At 39.2% G+C, this 17,103-nt stretch overlaps 1 protein-coding gene across 2 annotated transcripts; it reads left to right on the plus strand.

The window, feature by feature from the left end:
- The first annotated feature begins 25 nt into the window (after positions 1-25).
- LOC139961079 (IQ motif and ubiquitin-like domain-containing protein) lies at positions 26-12,916 on the plus strand. Of its 2 annotated transcripts, none has more exons than XM_071959944.1 (13): positions 26-143; positions 2,362-3,056; positions 3,791-3,952; positions 4,606-4,740; positions 5,217-5,384; positions 5,870-6,201; positions 6,990-7,200; positions 7,842-8,017; positions 8,824-8,994; positions 9,408-9,584; positions 10,220-10,468; positions 11,016-11,201; positions 11,496-12,916. In XM_071959944.1, the coding sequence occupies exons 2-13, from the start codon at positions 2,375-2,377 to the stop codon at positions 11,658-11,660; spliced, it is 2,814 nt and encodes a 937-aa protein (XP_071816045.1). In that variant the 5' UTR covers positions 26-143; positions 2,362-2,374; the 3' UTR covers positions 11,661-12,916. The 2 variants fall into 2 exon arrangements, with proteins under 2 accessions (XP_071816045.1, XP_071816046.1); XM_071959945.1 differs by having other exon boundaries at positions 81-143; positions 2,367-3,056.
- Positions 12,917-17,103: the final 4,187 nt, after the last annotated feature.

The raw sequence follows: 17,103 nt of genomic DNA on the forward strand, positions 1-17,103 counted from the left end.
TATGAGAGGGCGCTACATCCTTATTGTTATTGACCAAATAAAATTGACTTCTCACGAAGAACAAAACTACGGACTCGGTAGTATGACTTTAGTAGACAGGTGAAACCAGAAAAGCTCCGTAAATCAAGATAAGAAGGAACCTGGTAATTGAAAGTTTGTCGGCAGTATTCTATTGTAATATTGTTAAAGTACACATTATGTATAGTAATTGCCATTCCTTAAAAAGCTTCTAATTTCCATTTATGTATAACTATGACATATGTTGGCCTGAAAAACTTTGTGAGTCTATGTTTGGCCTACCGTTAACGTAGTCTGCGTATCGTTAGGCTAGGGGCTTAGGACTTGTTGCCAAGCAACTAGCGAACGTCAATACACATAGTTAGGACAATTGTACAAATGGCCTAAAGCCAAAGTTAGCAATAAATAATATACCAGGTATTAGTTAAGTGACAATGTGTAATTAAATATGATGTATGTGGCAAGGTGGAAGATACTTTCATTCCCCATTGCTCTATTAACCAAGTAAAGAACAAGCATAGGCTAGGCCTAGTTAGTAATTAGGATAGGCTTAAGCTAGCGGTCATACTAATTAGCGTCAACAGGCCCATTTCACGACAACTCAAGACAGCAAGTTTAAAATACCACCAAATAAAATGGTTGTAATCAGAGTATATCTGGAAACATGTTTAAAACTGACTGAAACCATTGTGCAAACATTTTTCTCACGGGAAAAAAAATCTCTTTCTTAAAAATAGTCAACTTTCTCCGTCCATAGAATTGGACGACGTGATGCTATTGCGCTTGCGCAATGACTTTGGACCGCCACATTATGATATGGGTCGGTTTGTGTTAGGGTTTGGAACGACCTTTCTGTACAATAAATAAAGAAAGAAATAGAGACAGAAAGAAAGAAAGAAGGAAAGAAAGAAAGGACAAAAAAGAATTGAGACAGAAGAAAGTGTTAAAGAACGAAAGAAACAAAGAAATAAATGTAAATAAAACTATTATATGAAGAGTTTCTTACATTGACACGAGTGTGTGGGCACCATCCTCGACTTAAAAATTACTTACCTGTAAAGTAATGGTTCGGTCTAATGTCATCGCGCAAGCACAATAGCATCACGTCGTCTAATACTACGGACGAAGAAAGTTGACTACGAAAAAACATTTTTTCCTGTGAAAAATATGTATGCACGATGGTTTCAGTCAGTTTTAAATGTGTTTCCAGATACACTCTGATTACAACCATTGTATTTGATGGTATTTTAAACTTGTTGTCTTGTCTTGACTTTCGTGAAATGGGCCTGTTGACGCTAATTAGTATGACCCTAAGCTAGACACGGGGACAAACTAAAACGAATGACAGCGAATGACAATTGACTTTGTACAGGGTTAATTATCATTCGCGAATGACACTGAATGACAACGAAGGATGGTGGTGAGAAGAGATAGAATGATTAACGGAGTGGAGTAAATGCGGTTATTGGTTTTCTGAGCAAAAATGATTTGAGGAAAATCGCATGTTACGTGGTTGCAGGGTTTTGGTGTAATTTACAGATAGAAACCACAGGGAAAGTTTTTGTGTGAGAATGCGCTTGAGTGCTTTGCTTTTGACATTTACCTCTGTAGATTTATATAGAAAGATAACTGAAGTAATTGTTAGGTGCTGGCTAATTGGTATGAATGAAACTGATATATCCACGATTAATTTGGGTGGAAAATGCTATGATATCGTACTATTAAATTATAAAAATTGTAGTAGCAACGACTGTTTTCTCAAAAAATTTCTAGGAACGTTTGGCTGCCGTTCAAAAAATCTAATGAGATGAATCATCTCGCAACATATATAGGCCCCTATATATATATCTTTTTCATGTAGGGAACTTAGGAATGAATACATGGCGTTCGAGCAGTGGCGTGCACAAAGGGGGGGGTGGGGACGGGCCCCACCTTTATGATCAGTCGAGGAAAAGAACCTCAGTCCGTGTAATGAGAGAATCAATAATTTCACAATTAATTTGAGGAGAACTTGACCTTAAAATTGCTAATAATAAATGTCTGTGCTGTCATTCACTGTCATTTGTTTTAGTCAACGCAATTTTTTAGTGTGTGCAACATATTGTCATTCGTTATGTGTAACATATTGTCATTCGTTTTGGTAACACCCTAGACACGTCCATTTCTCCCTACTCAATGGTAATGTTCTAATCTAATAGGCGCTTGAAAGTTAGCTAACAGTCATAACTAACTTCTATTTGGTCTTAATAGCACACTTGGAAAAATGGACCAATAATTAAGAGAAATCATCAAGATCTTACCTTGTAATTGTGTTAACTGTTATTATTTTATAATTTGACTTAGATCAGTGAATAAAATGGCAGATGAGGAGACTAAGGATACGCAACAGCAAGATGTTGGAAACGCAACAGATGTGGAAGTTAAAGATTCAGGCCCTACAACAAGTCTTGTAAATGAAGAACCCGTTGAAAATTCAGTGGAAGCAGCAGAGGCGCCTGAAGACAAAGAAGGTGAAAAGACCACGGAAGAGGAAGTAAAGGATTCAGATCCTCCATCAAAGGATGAACCTGTTGAAGAAAAAGAAGAGTCAGCGGATAAACCAGAGGTGACCGAAGACAAAGAAGAGAAGAGCAAGGAGGGAGAAGTGAAAACTTCAGATGATGTTGAGGAAGTTAGCAAGGAAGATACCGAAAAGGCTAGTGTGGATGTGGATGAGCCAGCACAACACCCGGCAGATGAAAGTCGTGACCAGATTGCAAATATCGATGCAACTTCAGAGAAACCTGAAAATGAATCAGACGAGAAAACTGTGGAAGAAAATAACAATGTTGAAGAAGCTGTAGAAAAGGGTGCATCTAGTGAAGTTAAGAAGGAAGCTGAAGAAGTAAAAGTCAATGAGAGTGGAGTTGAACAGGAAGTGCCAACTGAAGAACAGAATCAAGAGAATGATCAAGCACAGACGGAGGCCAAAGCAGTTGAAGAGAAAGAGGACACCGAACCAGAGCAAGGGGATTCACTGCAGCCTGATATAACAGGAGGTAAGGTTTCATGTCGGATGGGGAAAATATGTTATTTAGGAGTAACAAGTTGTTTTAATAGTGTTTTATCAGATTTGAAATTAATCTTTAGCCTCTTTATGACTGAAGTAGATATTCCCTACCTCTTGTCACACAGTAAAAAGAGTGTTTGTCTTTATATTTGAAAGTTTATTACAAATCCCCTGCAATGTGATGTACATACAGTAACCCTTATTAGATATCAATTTGCATTCTATTCAGAAGGAGGGTTAGGTGGATGGTGGGGTTGGGGGGGGGGGGGGTGGGCATTGCTTAATACATTCTTTAACTGGCCTTATAACAAGAGGTGAATGGCACAGTTGAATTGTTACTTTCCATTTATTCCTTTTGCATAGTAGGGCAAAACTTGCATTCTGTGGTTCTTTTTCATACATTCAAGGAAAATTAGATTTATTTAGCTTTGCATACAGGAGTTTTGTTTGTTTCTTTGAGGTACCTATCTTGATGTTCAGGGGTTTGTAAGAGGTCCAAGTTTTATTGCTTTCCTGAACGTACTTGGTCGGTTTGGTCAAAGTTCTAATCTGACATAAGTTTTTAACTGCTAAAGCTATGGACAGATTTAAATCAAAATAATAATAAAAAGGATGCATTGAAAGAAAGTGTTAATTATCATCAAATCTACATTAATTAGCTAAATTTTCATTTCTTTAACTTGTCTGATTGTATAAATTATTATTATTCTTTGTTATTTGCAGTGAGCATTCCTAGTGCTCAAGTTGGTGACATAGAAGAGGTTAACACCACAGAAGGCCAGACAGAGACAGTTGCTATGGAGACAGAAGCAACTGGAGAACCGCATGAAGAAGTTGATCCTTGCTCTCCGTCTCCAGGAGAGCCATCTGCAGCCACAGCCACAGGTATGTGCTAATGCTCAATTAATGCATAAATATGCATGGCAAAATGTGTATTGATTGCCATTTGACTGGTAAAGATACTGATTACACAAAACTCTAAATTGACATATATGCCATGTTCCACTTCTCAGGTCTCACAAGTTTTAATCAAGAGTCCAATGTTCCTTCTTAATGCCATAAAGAGTTCCTTTCTTTCCCGAGAAGGTTTAAAATGTGATAATTAGCCATACATTTAAAATGAATGTAACACATTTTGTCTGGATTGTTTATTTAAGTTTAGTTTAATATATTATGGAAGCAGCCAAGCTTAAAACAACTGGTTTGATTAATGAGGGGTTGTTCTCTCATCAATTTAACTTACAGTACTGTAGCTGATATTGCAAACATGTTGGTTCATGTGTGATTACTCTTGCAGTAGTTTGTCAAGATTTGTTTACCGTTCGCTTTTTCCATCAGGAAATCTGTCTTGATGAATTGAAATGTATGATGTAATAAATATCCAAGGAAAGTAAATGATATAGGCATTTAGTTTATTATGTTACAGCCACATAGTAAACTAACCTATATGGATTATATTTTATGCAACGTTAGGTTTTTATGATTTTCTCAATAGTTTTAATTACCACTATTGAATTTGTATTTTTTCTTCCAAACAGTCAAGTTTGTTCTGATGCCATCTGCTCATGTTACGACTATGGCCTGCCCTCTAGCTGATCCTATGGCACAGTTGAAGGAGATGTTGTCTGGACTTGTACGCATTGCAGCCACACACTTGCTTGTTATGTATAACGGTAATGACATAAATGCATCCTGTCTTCTGAACTTCTACTATTAAATGTACTACCATACCTGTACATGATTTACTGTACAATACATATACATGTAGTGAGAATGGTTTGGAATAATTCTATTCATTGCTCACATGTGTAATATTCATTATGTCTGCTAAAAATTTTGTTACACAAAGTACCGGTTGGGTATAATCAGATTATGAAAAAGATGAATAACGTTTACTCTGTTAATGTGAAATTGCATTAGATCCTCTGGATAATCTTGTGGTTGTAAAGAAAGTTGCCATTTACATACTTAGGTATAAGTTTAAGTAGGGATAAGTTATCATATAGTCTTCTAGTATGGTACGTTGGTACCTAATATCACCTTAATCTTTCTTCACATGAGTAAATACTAAAGTGAGTATTTCATAGTTTATGTAATGCTAAATCACCTTGAGTGCTTGTGCTTTTAATTTTTCCATTTACTTTACCAGGTTCTGCTGTGGAGGACGAGAAGACCCTGGCAGATCTTGGAGTCGTGGCTAATGGAGCTGTCCAGTTGGAAGTCTCTTCAACTGATCCCATTAATGTACCCATCAAGCCACCCAAACCCCAACCTGACTACAGTATGCCAGATATCATCACAGTTACTGTAGAGAATGGTTAGTTTTCCTCTATCATCACCATTGATGCATTATTTTCTTTCATTACGCAGAGCACAAAGGCCAACTTTTTTTGTTTTGTATCTGCCGCTACATAGATCAAATCGAAGTTAGCTTGCCAGTTCCTTTGAGACATCCAAATGGTTGTAACAAAGAATGTCGTCCATGTTGTATTATGACATATGTTACCTTTTATTATTACAAGTAGTTATTTAGGATTGCTGCCCTCTATCCTTAAGAACATTATGTTTGTTTGGGTGTGCTGTTAGTGACTGCTAACTTCTACTATATTATATTGACATGACAACAACACGAGATAGAAAGCAGAATTACACATTGTATTAAACATCTTTTGTAAGAAGATAAAAGATAATACTTCAGTCCATTGTAGCCCTTCGGGATGAGCGATATTAATTCATCTCAGTCCTTGTAATATTCTCTAACTTTCCCTCTGTTTTATTCTGTGGTATCATTCTTTTCAACAGAGGACGGTTCACCCAAGGAGGTTGTGGTCGAGATAGAAAGATCCACGAGACGTAAGCCTTTCCTAGGCGGCTTCAGACACAAAGTCACTGGAGTGGAGTTCCATCACGCCTCCTGTCAGACGAGGTCGAAGACCCGTCCTGATAACGGCATACCTAAATTCTGCCGCGACACGCAGACCGTCTCGCAGAGAAACAAAGGACAACAAGCCACTAGACACACTGCAACTCAGATGACCAATATTGGATGTTACGTCTCCAACATGCCTGATAAATTGGTCGTCCCTGGGATGTACACAACGGCTGCTGAATACCACGAGAAGCGTTTGCGAGCTGTAAGTACAGTCGTCAGTGTGATGATTAATACTGCAAGTATCTGATGTTGGTGTGATATTGTATTCAGTTTTGTATTTAGTTTAAATTTGGTATCCTGTACATATCTGTACCTGTTGTATTCAGTTTACATGCATGGTCTACTTTGCCCTATTTCTACTTGATTCTACATTCCTTTTATTTCCTTTCTTATATCTGTATATATTTTTCAGATCTGGTTATGATGATGATGTGTATCCCTATCATATATAATAACTCCTCCAACCATCATGTTAACACAGTAGTTGACAGTTCAAAGATAGCTGTATGTACACTGCTGGACTGAAGAATTATACAGCTTATCTCAACTTTCCTAACCTACCTTTCCATAGTCGTCATGGCTCATAGTCAACCATCCCAGTACACACTGAATGACTGACTATATTCAATTAAAACAACCTGTGCTTGATTAGGTAATTTGCAAAAATGATTCCCCAAAGATTGGTTACGTTTTTCGAAATGGACAGTTCTACTCTTGAACCACTGCACACACTACACCACTATCGATTCGGTTCGTGTTTGCGTCGAAGGTGCAATTGGTGGCTGCCTTGACATTCAAGCTGTTAAAGACACCCTTATGTATATAGAAGTTGTTTTCCCCTCTTGGTATCAGTATGTATACGGTCATAGAAATTCCTTAATGGATTATCAAATAAATCATTGTACTTGAATTATCTCAGACAAAAGTCTCTTTTCGTGAATCTAAACATCCCCGACATTGTGCACGTTCATTTTTTTCCTTCTGACACAGGTGATCGTCCTACAGTCATACTTTCGAAGATGGCAAGCTAAGCATCATGTCTTGACACTAAAGGAGGACCTGAAGAAGAGGAAGGAATGGGAGAGACAGGAGGAGATGAGAAAGATTAGAGAAAAAGAGGAGAGGATAAGGAAGGAGTTTGAGAGGAGGATGAATCCCAGAACTAAAGAAGACTTTGATCTCCTATACCATGCATTAGAGAGTAAGTCAAACTCAAGAGATATCTGTCTGCCATGGCAGGTTTTCTCCACCATGGATATTTTCTGCCATGGGATGACTGAACTTAACAGAACTCTAAGAAGGCAAGAAAATGTAAAGTAATCGGTCACTGCACTAGCACGTTTGTTACTTGCAGTAATGGTCCCTAATAACTCTGTTAGAAAGTTATATTGAATTGGGGAAGAAATTTTATTTATATATTTTTTTCTTTATTTTTAATTTCAATAGTCATATTTAGACTTGACAAAAGAGTTTGCTGGTTTTGCTTTGAGGTGCTAAACCAGGTTTTGTTATTTACAGGTACAGAGATTTTTGATATCATATTGTATTTCCTCACATTGCTTGCTGCATGCTGCAACAAGCCATTCCTTCCCCAAATTTAATGTTTTGAACAAGCATGTGAGTTTCTGGAATTGTCTTGTTAATCATGAAATGCAGTGACTCATTTACTCGCTTCTGCTGATCTGGGAGATGTTTTGAAAACTTGGAGAAAAAAGTCCATGCTGCTTCATAAACAATATCTTAGTTTCCAGCCATTAAAAAAGCATTTATTAAAACGTGTGAGTTACTTGTAACATGATTAAGATTGTTACACATCTCTCTTCTAATCTTCATTTCTCAAAGAATGGCGTAAGGAAGAGTTGGCAGTTATTGACTCGACCATGACCGGTGCCACGAGGAAGGCTGCCCTCTGTCATTTGCTGGACCAAGAAACCCAGCTGATAGCTGCGATAGGCCGGCATAAACTTCAAGCAGACACAGAAAATAAGCAGCGTAGTGTTCAAAACTTTCTGGATAAGGTAATATTACTTAAGTTGGTACTCTCCTGACTTCTGAGTATGTTTATCTAAAATTTTATTAATTAGTGGTAACAGGTTTCATTTGTTGTTATTGTAATTTTCTCTGCCATGGCAACAGGAAGCATACCCCTTTTCCTCCAAAGTGTGTTGTCTCAAACACACCCTCCTTGTTCATGGTCCTAGTTAGGAACAACACAATTATTGTTTATATGTACTCAAAATAGCAAAGATATTTGTTTAGCTTCTGTTTTCATAGCCTAGTGTCTCCAATGAACCTAGCCAATTGGTTGTAGTGTTTCATTATCTATAAATTGTGTGTTTCTTACAGGAACATTTGATTTAATTACTAGCAGTTCATGAATCAGAAATCATTTCAAAGTCATGTATTTGTATAGCACTATTTTTGATTTGCTACCACCCCTACTAGAAGATGGTCTCAGCTGGAATCAAGCCATCATAATAAGGGCTGTATTCTCTTATTAGGGCAGAAACTTAGTTATCCTGAGGCCATTGGCTTGAACCACATCCGAGCCAATAAATTTCATTCTTTTTGTTTTTTGGAGAACAAAAATCGTACCAGAGGGCACAGTTAATTCCTGTTGTCTAATCTTTCGTTAAGTCACAAGTTTACTGTGGTACTAATAAGAATAACAGGATTTCTTTAGTCAAGAAAATTGCAACTTATAACAGCATTGAAAACTCAGCCCTTTTTTGCATTCTGGTACAGCTTTCTTTCTAGTCAGTTGATATATTCTTTGCTGAGTGAACATTTTACATTCAATTTAATCTGCTATGGTTTTACACAGGCCGCAGCTCCGAGACGTTGGAAATCTGCAGATGGCAAGTATATGGAAATGGACACAGCTTACACTGTGAGGGCTAGAGAACTGAGGGATATCTTTAACAGTTTAAATATGGGCTACCTGACTCAGGATGAGAGATTAGATGCCTTGCTGACACTTAAACACACTGTGAAGGTAAGAAACTATTGGTAATATTATTTTGTGGAGTACTTGTACACTGAGCATTATTAGATTGTTTATGTTTATCTGTGATATTATTAGGAAAAGGTGGGCAGGGGGAGGAAGGGGGGAGTTGGGGGAGGGTTTGCTTCAAAACAAGGCATCATTGTTCGATGAAACTACATCTAACCATTCCAACTGATTTTACACATTGAGATTCTAGAATGTACCATAATAGCCAGGTGTGTAGAAGAGCTGATAAATATTGCCATTAAATTCTTTCTTATGTTCCAAACCCTTGTTTTGAATGTAACATAATTTATATGTTGTGATTATTGGAACTGTTTTTTTCTTTTACATTGTCTATTTCCAAAATTTGTTCTGTAATCCTGTTGAAAGTTGTTAATTACTGTTAATATTTACATTAGGAGCATGACTGTAAGCTGACCCAGGAGATCATAGAACTGATCGATAGAGAGGCAGATTTACTAATGAGAGGAACCAAGGAAGCTAATCTCGAGGGACTACGTAAGAGGATATCTACTCTCTTCTTGCAGTACATTAAAACGCCAACATTTAATGCTGAAGCAGCAAGATTACTTAAGGTTAGTTCCCTCTTAAATTCCTTATATTTGTTTTGCACATACCATCACCATATTTCATTACAATAATCAGCTGTCCCCATCAAATTTGCCACACAATTCGGCTGCATGTGGTCGTTGTTAACATCAATAGGTGAAAGGTTTGAAGTCACTATATTTACATAACATTACATTTACCTACCAATGTACAATTCAAAGCCATACTAAAGGGTGTGAAGACTCGCACACAAAGAAACGTCTCATGCCGGTAATCTGACCTAGTTTCGAATGAGGTATAACAGAAGTCTAAGACACCACCATCGATCCCAGAAAATACACACACAGCTTGCTACCGTCGGTAATTAGACACTAGTTTACAGTCAATACATACAGCTACGGTCAATACCCACAACACAGTGTACATAGCAGCGTGGACATCTCAGGTCTATATAAAAGATAACAAGGTATCACGTTTCATTACTGTCTGCATATTGTAGCGTCATGAAGAAAACGTAATTTGTAAGCAATGGAAAGTTAACTTTTTCAGAGCGCGGCACGCGGTTTTGGGCGAGTCTTCAATGCCTTTAACTGTCCTTTGTATTCTTTGTAATCGTATTCAGTGAGGATTCATTCTGTTCTTCTCGCTATCGTCACCTCAGGTACCGCAGGATCCCTCAACTTTGCGCCAGAACATCTACTTCTGTCCAAGCTGCGGTTCATATCTTCCTTCAACCGAGTTCCAACTCTCATCCAATTCCACCGTGGTCGGGAGATGTCGACGCTGTGTCAAGTTGGATAACGAAGGCAGGGTCCGCGAGGACTTCAGTCATTACCGGTACATGCTCAAAGCGCTGCGGCGTTCAGAGGAAGCTGCACAAGATGGCTCTCGGATTGCCTTTCTCCTGCAGGTAATGGTTCTCTGCATTAAATGTGTATATAAATATATATAACTATATAACTATATATATATATATTAAATGTATATAAATATATATATATATATATTTGTATATTATTGCAGCAAAATAGTATAACATACACAATATTAATAGCTGACATATGATTTTCCAAATCCTCATCTATTGTTTCTGTTGTTTGTTTGTAATTCTTTTTATCCCTTTGGACCATGAGGTTGTTGGTGCTATGCTTTTCCTCCCACACTTCCAAACTTGGCTAATTCATCATTCAGTGTTGTTACGTTTGTCTTTCAAGATATACACGATAATTGAATAATCCAGGTTTGTTACTGCATTCCAGACTCCATTGGCAATGGTGAATAGCTTATAGTTGTTTCTTTCAGTGAAATAGAAGAATTTTAGTAACTTCTGCTTCTTAGGTTATGAGGGGTGAAGTAAAGAAAGTCCATATTCGAATGATTTTGAGACACTAATCATATTCTATATTCAGAAGTTGAGAATAATTTGTTTATTTTCTTGTCTGTCGTTGCTCGTACAGGAGGCAGATTTACGTTACTTGGTGGAGGACATTTGGAACAGTCAGAGTACCCTTAGTGCCTGGTCTGACCTGTATGACCTTGTATTGGTCAGATGGGACAGAGATGAAGAATGGGCACCTTGGAACTGCATCCTCCTCACCAAAGATGAAGCTACCTCACACTTCCAAGTGGAAAACCTAGAAAAGGTAATTTGATATCACAGAAAGCTTCTTTCATACAATAATACTTAACTGTATAGAGTTACTGAATACTTTGCTATTGCTATAGTAGAGAAGTACATGTGAGTTGATGTTAAATTGATTTGTTGTTTTATGTTAGTCATTGCATGAACTTCGCTGATCACTTGAAATCAAGAGTGATCGAAAACTTCAAACAAAATGTGTCAACTTTATGTCGTGTCATTGGTAAGGAATCACTAAGCGTTGTGGTTCACTGTCATCAGCCATCTTCATGTTGTTTTCTTTTTTTCTTTTGTACAGAACTATGGAAGAGTTTTCTGCCACAAGATTCGAACCAAACATACCTTGGCAAGGAATTATTTCTCCCGTCTTCCTGGTATGGCCAAAGCAATGAGAGCTAAATCTCACACAGGAGCTACAAACGGAGTCATACCGACAAAACCTACGGCGGCTGTCAGAACCTGATTCTGTGACAATTCAACAGAATACACTGAATGCTTGTGCAAACCTTATTAAGAATGATGTAGTTTGAGAATACAATAATATGACTTAAGCTTAATATAATTTATTGTTTAGTGGTGTTTTATTGTAGTTTCACTATTGTTCATTGTTTTCATATTTCATTGCATTCATCAGATGCAATGATTGTTATTATCCAGCCAAAACCAGGAATAGAACAGCTACCATAGGAATGTAAGAATGATGCTAGCATTTTCATTGTTTTTTAATGTGGGATGATCTTGGTAGGAGATTTCTTATTACAATTCCTTCCCTTACCCTTTCGCTCCCCCTTCATCTCCCATCCCTCTGACGGTGAGATGGACAGGAAACAAATCAAAATTGTAACCATAGGTCTTTTACTTCAGTTTCAACTCTTTAACAACTTTTGCTCCCCTCTTATTCCACTAAATTTGTTTATGCCTCTGACTATTCAATGAAGTTTACTACAACCAAAGAAGACGAGCAGATGTTCCTCTTGCTTTATGTGTATTCATTGAGGTAACATTTACAAACAAGGGCGTAGGAACTGGGGGGGGCGCCAGCCCCCCCCCCGTGAAAAATATGGAGGGACGGAAGTGTCATTCCGCCCCCCGCTTCGCAAGTCAGAAAACCCCTTTTTCATTTCCAAATGAGAAAAAAATCTCATTTGGAGCACCAAATTGCATCTAAGGCCAGGTGAAAATGCAAAATTATTTACAAAATGGAGTGGGTGTTGAAGTGTGCTATATTGCACCAAATTGCATCTGAGGCCACCTGGAAATGCAAAAAAAATACAAAGGGGAGTGGGACATCCCCTCCCCTTAGACCCCTCCCCCAGGCCGGCCATCAGTCTTCAACCCCCCACTCAAAAGTACCTTCCTACGCCACTGTTTACAAATCATATTTTGTGATAAAGGATTTTGTTTTTATTTGTGACATTTTAATTTGCTGTCACCCTATTTTCATTATAGGTTCATACGACTCCTGCAATGCATGTAACTTTATATGGAGATCCTTATCAACATCTAGCACATATATATTTAAGATGGTTCTTATTCCTTCAGTGACCATATGCATCAGTGAAATCATCTCCAGTTATTGCAAATGAAAAAAAAAAACATATAGCAAGTCATCCACCCACCTTAATGTACAGAAAACTTGATGAATTCTCCTGTTCTATTTTAAATCATTCAACCTCTTCATTTGAAATTTGTAAATAAAGATATTTTTTGTCAAACTGATCTTTGATTAGTTGCACTTTTTGCAGTCATTTTATTTCCCTCTTTCTCCGGCCTCTTCACTTGCTTTCACAACCCTGCATATTACATTAAAACATGGGCATCAATCCAGGGGGGGACAAGTCCCCCCACATTTCGATGGGTGGGGGGACACACTATCAAATGTCCCCCCCACACACACATTTGGAAAAAGAGTAGTGTCGTGGCTTCTATTGGTTAGGGCTTACACATCTCAAGATTCATATCATCGAATATCACTCAATGTTGCTGAATGGAGAATTCCACCCAGATCTCGTGAGTTGGTACCCTGAGCTCTCCAACAATAAGCTTAGTCTGCCTTTCTTTCGAGTCCAGTTCCAGTCGTCGTCGGTTGAATATAATAGACACATATTCAAGGCGATGAATCCAGCGGTACGGGCTATGTTTGGAGAAGTCGAAGCTCTCTTGCGGTTGCTCCTCGTCTCCTCCGCCAGTTCGACGGAAGCCGAGAGATCTTTTAGTGCTTTGAGGCGTTTGAAGACATGGCTACAGAGCACCATGACTCAACAGAGGCTGAACCATGTGATGGTGTGCCATATTCACCGCGAATGTCTAGCCCAGTTGAAGCCTGAGGAGTTAGCAGAGAAGTTTGTTGGTTCCTCGGATTACAGACGCCGCATCATCGGGCGATTCCAGTAGAAAACTAGTGTGCTCCGTCAATATCATAAGAGACAGCACTTCATAGCTTGAGCCAAAGCTTGTACATAGTTGTTCTTTAGTTGTAGACGGTGTTTCAAAGACGGTGCCCGTTCGCTAATATTGGGGAAATTAAATAGGGAGCATATTCCTTGGCAGCGCATCCCATGTTACCTTGTTGTTGAGTGATACCGGAGTTTACTCCACAGTGAGAACACTGGGTACATGCAGGGACGTCGCTAGAGGGGGGTGTGGGGGTGTCTTACCCCAAACTTGGTAAAACTGACGATAGTTGGAAAATTGGAGTGCGACAGTCGGAATTTCCGACTGTCGCACTCTAGTTTATCTAGGCCTATTCATTTATTCCTGTGATTGTGCATGACCTAAAAATTGAAAAATTTTGGTCAAAATTGAACTTTAATCTGTCATATTTACCACGTTTTCCTTGCCACTTTGAGAAATTGTATCTCGCGATTCTTATACTACACCGTAGAAACCTTCGTATGATTTTGAATACTCCCCAAAAAATTGCCTAATAGAACTACCGTCATAGGCGTAGGAGCCCAATTTGATTTGGGGGGGGGGGGGGTTGTAACGACTTGCCCGAAAAATATAACCAAAATTTTTTCGCGTGCTACGCGCGCGTTCCACATGTTAATGTGCATAGCATATAGACATGCATCGGTTTTTACATCGCATGCAAATAACATACAATCATTTTCCGTCTTATTACCTTTCCATATTGGTTAGAATTATTGGGGAAGTCGTTACAATATTACTGGTAATAATAATATAAGTTTAACCACTGAAAAACACATTGCAAATTATCTTTCTTTCAGTAGGTGCTCGAAAAGTTATCAGCATATTGCCCGAATTTTCCCAAAAATACTTGGTTGGGGTGGGGGGGGGGATAATAAGTTTGTGAAATGAGTGCCATTGGGTACAAATGTATCGAAAAAAGTTCGGAACAAAAGTGCAGTCGCGAAAGATTGGGTGTCTGACTGACACTGACCGTATCGTTGACGAGTAGCGCGATGGTGGGGGGGGGGGGATACAAAGCAGCAGTCGGAATTTTCTGGCTAAACCCATCCAGCTGGATTTTCAGCCACTACACCCCCCTCCCCAATCATCAGGCCTTTGCTACAGGCCTTGCGTCCCTGGTACACGGTGGTTACATAGTACGCTCCGACCAGATTTCACCCGATTACCAGATGCAGATCCACCTGGCAACCGAGGTAACTTGCGTGATTTATTTTGAGGCCTTCATCACTTTTAGCCACCACTCACATGGGACCTATTCTAAGTCTGACGGACGATACATGCGCATGTTCGAGGTCCTGAAAACATAATTAAAGTGGTTTGTCTTGCCATCCCTTGTTTCAAATTTCATAGAAATGTGTTCTCGTAGACCTAGCAAAACAACTGACACAGTCCCATTGGAAGTGTGTCACGGGTGGCATTACAAGTCATTGGAGGTTTAACATGCTGGCGTATGACGACTTTTGGCAAAATCCGCTAAGCTCACCGTATACGAACTCGGATCTGAGCTGTTCCTAAGTAGTTAGTTATTTAAATTATTAATAATGGCGTATGAGGAAATGCACAATTTTGTGGTAGCCTATGACTCCAAGAACGGCAAGTCGAGAAACTCACATGCAGTCGCGGCGGATAGCTTCCTTCGCCTATATGTCCGGGGACATTTTGGGACATCGTTCCGATAGGCCAGGGGTGGGCAACCTATGGCCCGCGGGCCACATGCGGCCCGCGAGGGATTTTTTTTGCGGCCCGTGAGATGTCTCAAGAAAAAGAAAAAATTAAATCTATTTTACATCATCACAAAAAACGAACTAGCTGCTTAGAATTTATCTGCTGTCAGGTAGGTCTATTATCACCATTAATTATCATATATATATATATCATGTATTGACATTATGTTTTTGTGAATACAGATTAGTACACACACCTTGAACGTCCTCGGAAGCAAAGGCAACAGCAGGTCGTTGGTTAGGTGCGATCCTGTCAATCTTTCACTCCTAAAATCTGGCCCATTCATCAAAAAAGGTTGCCCAATGCCCACCACTGCCATAGGCCTATATCTGAGGCCCTGGGGTCATTCCTTGACCGACTTGGTGAATATAATGTGCCCATTTCGAAGTAAATTTATTCACAGATTGTTAGTTGTCATGGGTTCGAACAAATGAGGGGTATTCTGTCCTGAAACATAGGGCAAAATGGGGCTGGTGTTCCAGTTCGCCACATCATTTGTCAACTTGCACTGGGTTCTAATGTTCATGTCAATTGGAATCACTAATAAAAGAAATAATCCACCAAAAAGGAAGGTCGCATGAACTTTCCTGAGTGACGAATTTGTAATTTTTCTCCCGAAATCACGCAACTAGATGGCTGCTATCCAGCCTGGCAAGTGCCATGCATCTCCAGCGATCTGGCAGGTATTGAAATCTGAAATTTTCTTGGTACGCTGCGCGCCAACTGATGGTGGCGCTCCGCTTAGATAGTACTTACGGCCGGAATACTCGAATCGATTACGTCCCCACCCCCAAGGGCGGCGGAACCGGGGGGCACAGGGGGCACGTGCCCCCCACTTTTCATCAGGTTAAAAATGTGCCCTTTTTCTACATAAACATTTCTATATAAAAAAAGAGTTTACAAAGCAAAACCCACGTCGAATGAACTATTTCGGAAAGTTTGAAATGTTTACTACCACAGGCATAGGAGCCCAATTTGATTTGGGGGCTGTAACGACTTGCCCGAAAAATATTACCAAAATTTTTCGCGCGCTACGCGCGCGTTCAACATGTTATTGTGCACATCATATAGGCATGCGTTGGTTATTACATCGCATGCCAATAATGTACAATCATTTGCCGTGTTATAAACCCTTCCAAATTGGTTAGAATTATTGGAAAGTCGTTACAATAATGATGATCATAATAATATCAGTTTAACCATTGAAAAACACATAGAAAATTATATTTCTTTCAGTATTTTCACATATTTCATTTGCTTTCATGCATGTATCGATCACGTGTGCAGGGACTTGGACTTTATAATGATTTCACCTCATTTTGTCCTTTTCCTTGTTTCCCAATTTGCACATTAGATATTGCAGTGCTAGTATGCATTGTTTCCTTGAGGGGGGGGGGGGGGTGGGGCGTTGATGGAGTGATGTGTATACGCAAATAAGATAATACAATAAGAGTTATAAAGCAGGTGCGTATCCAGGGGGGGGGCGTTGGGGGCGCGCGCCCCCCGGGTAAGAAAAAGAGGAGAGAAAAAAAAAGGGAAGAAAAAAGGGAAAAAGAGGGGGAAAAAGAAGAGGAGGAGAGGAAGGAAGGGAAAAGAAAAAGAAGAAAGAGAGAAAAAGGAGAAAAGGAGGGAGTAAAAGAAAAACGCGAAGAGAAAGAGGAACAGTGACATCATTACAGCGCTGAAGGGTAGCCAGTGACGGATCAATGATTTCGTAAAAGTGTGACTCACCCTACCCCTTACACCGA

This window comes from Apostichopus japonicus, chromosome 20 (genome assembly GCF_037975245.1).
Source record: "Apostichopus japonicus isolate 1M-3 chromosome 20, ASM3797524v1, whole genome shotgun sequence".
Lineage (NCBI taxonomy): Eukaryota > Metazoa > Echinodermata > Holothuroidea > Aspidochirotida > Stichopodidae > Apostichopus > Apostichopus japonicus.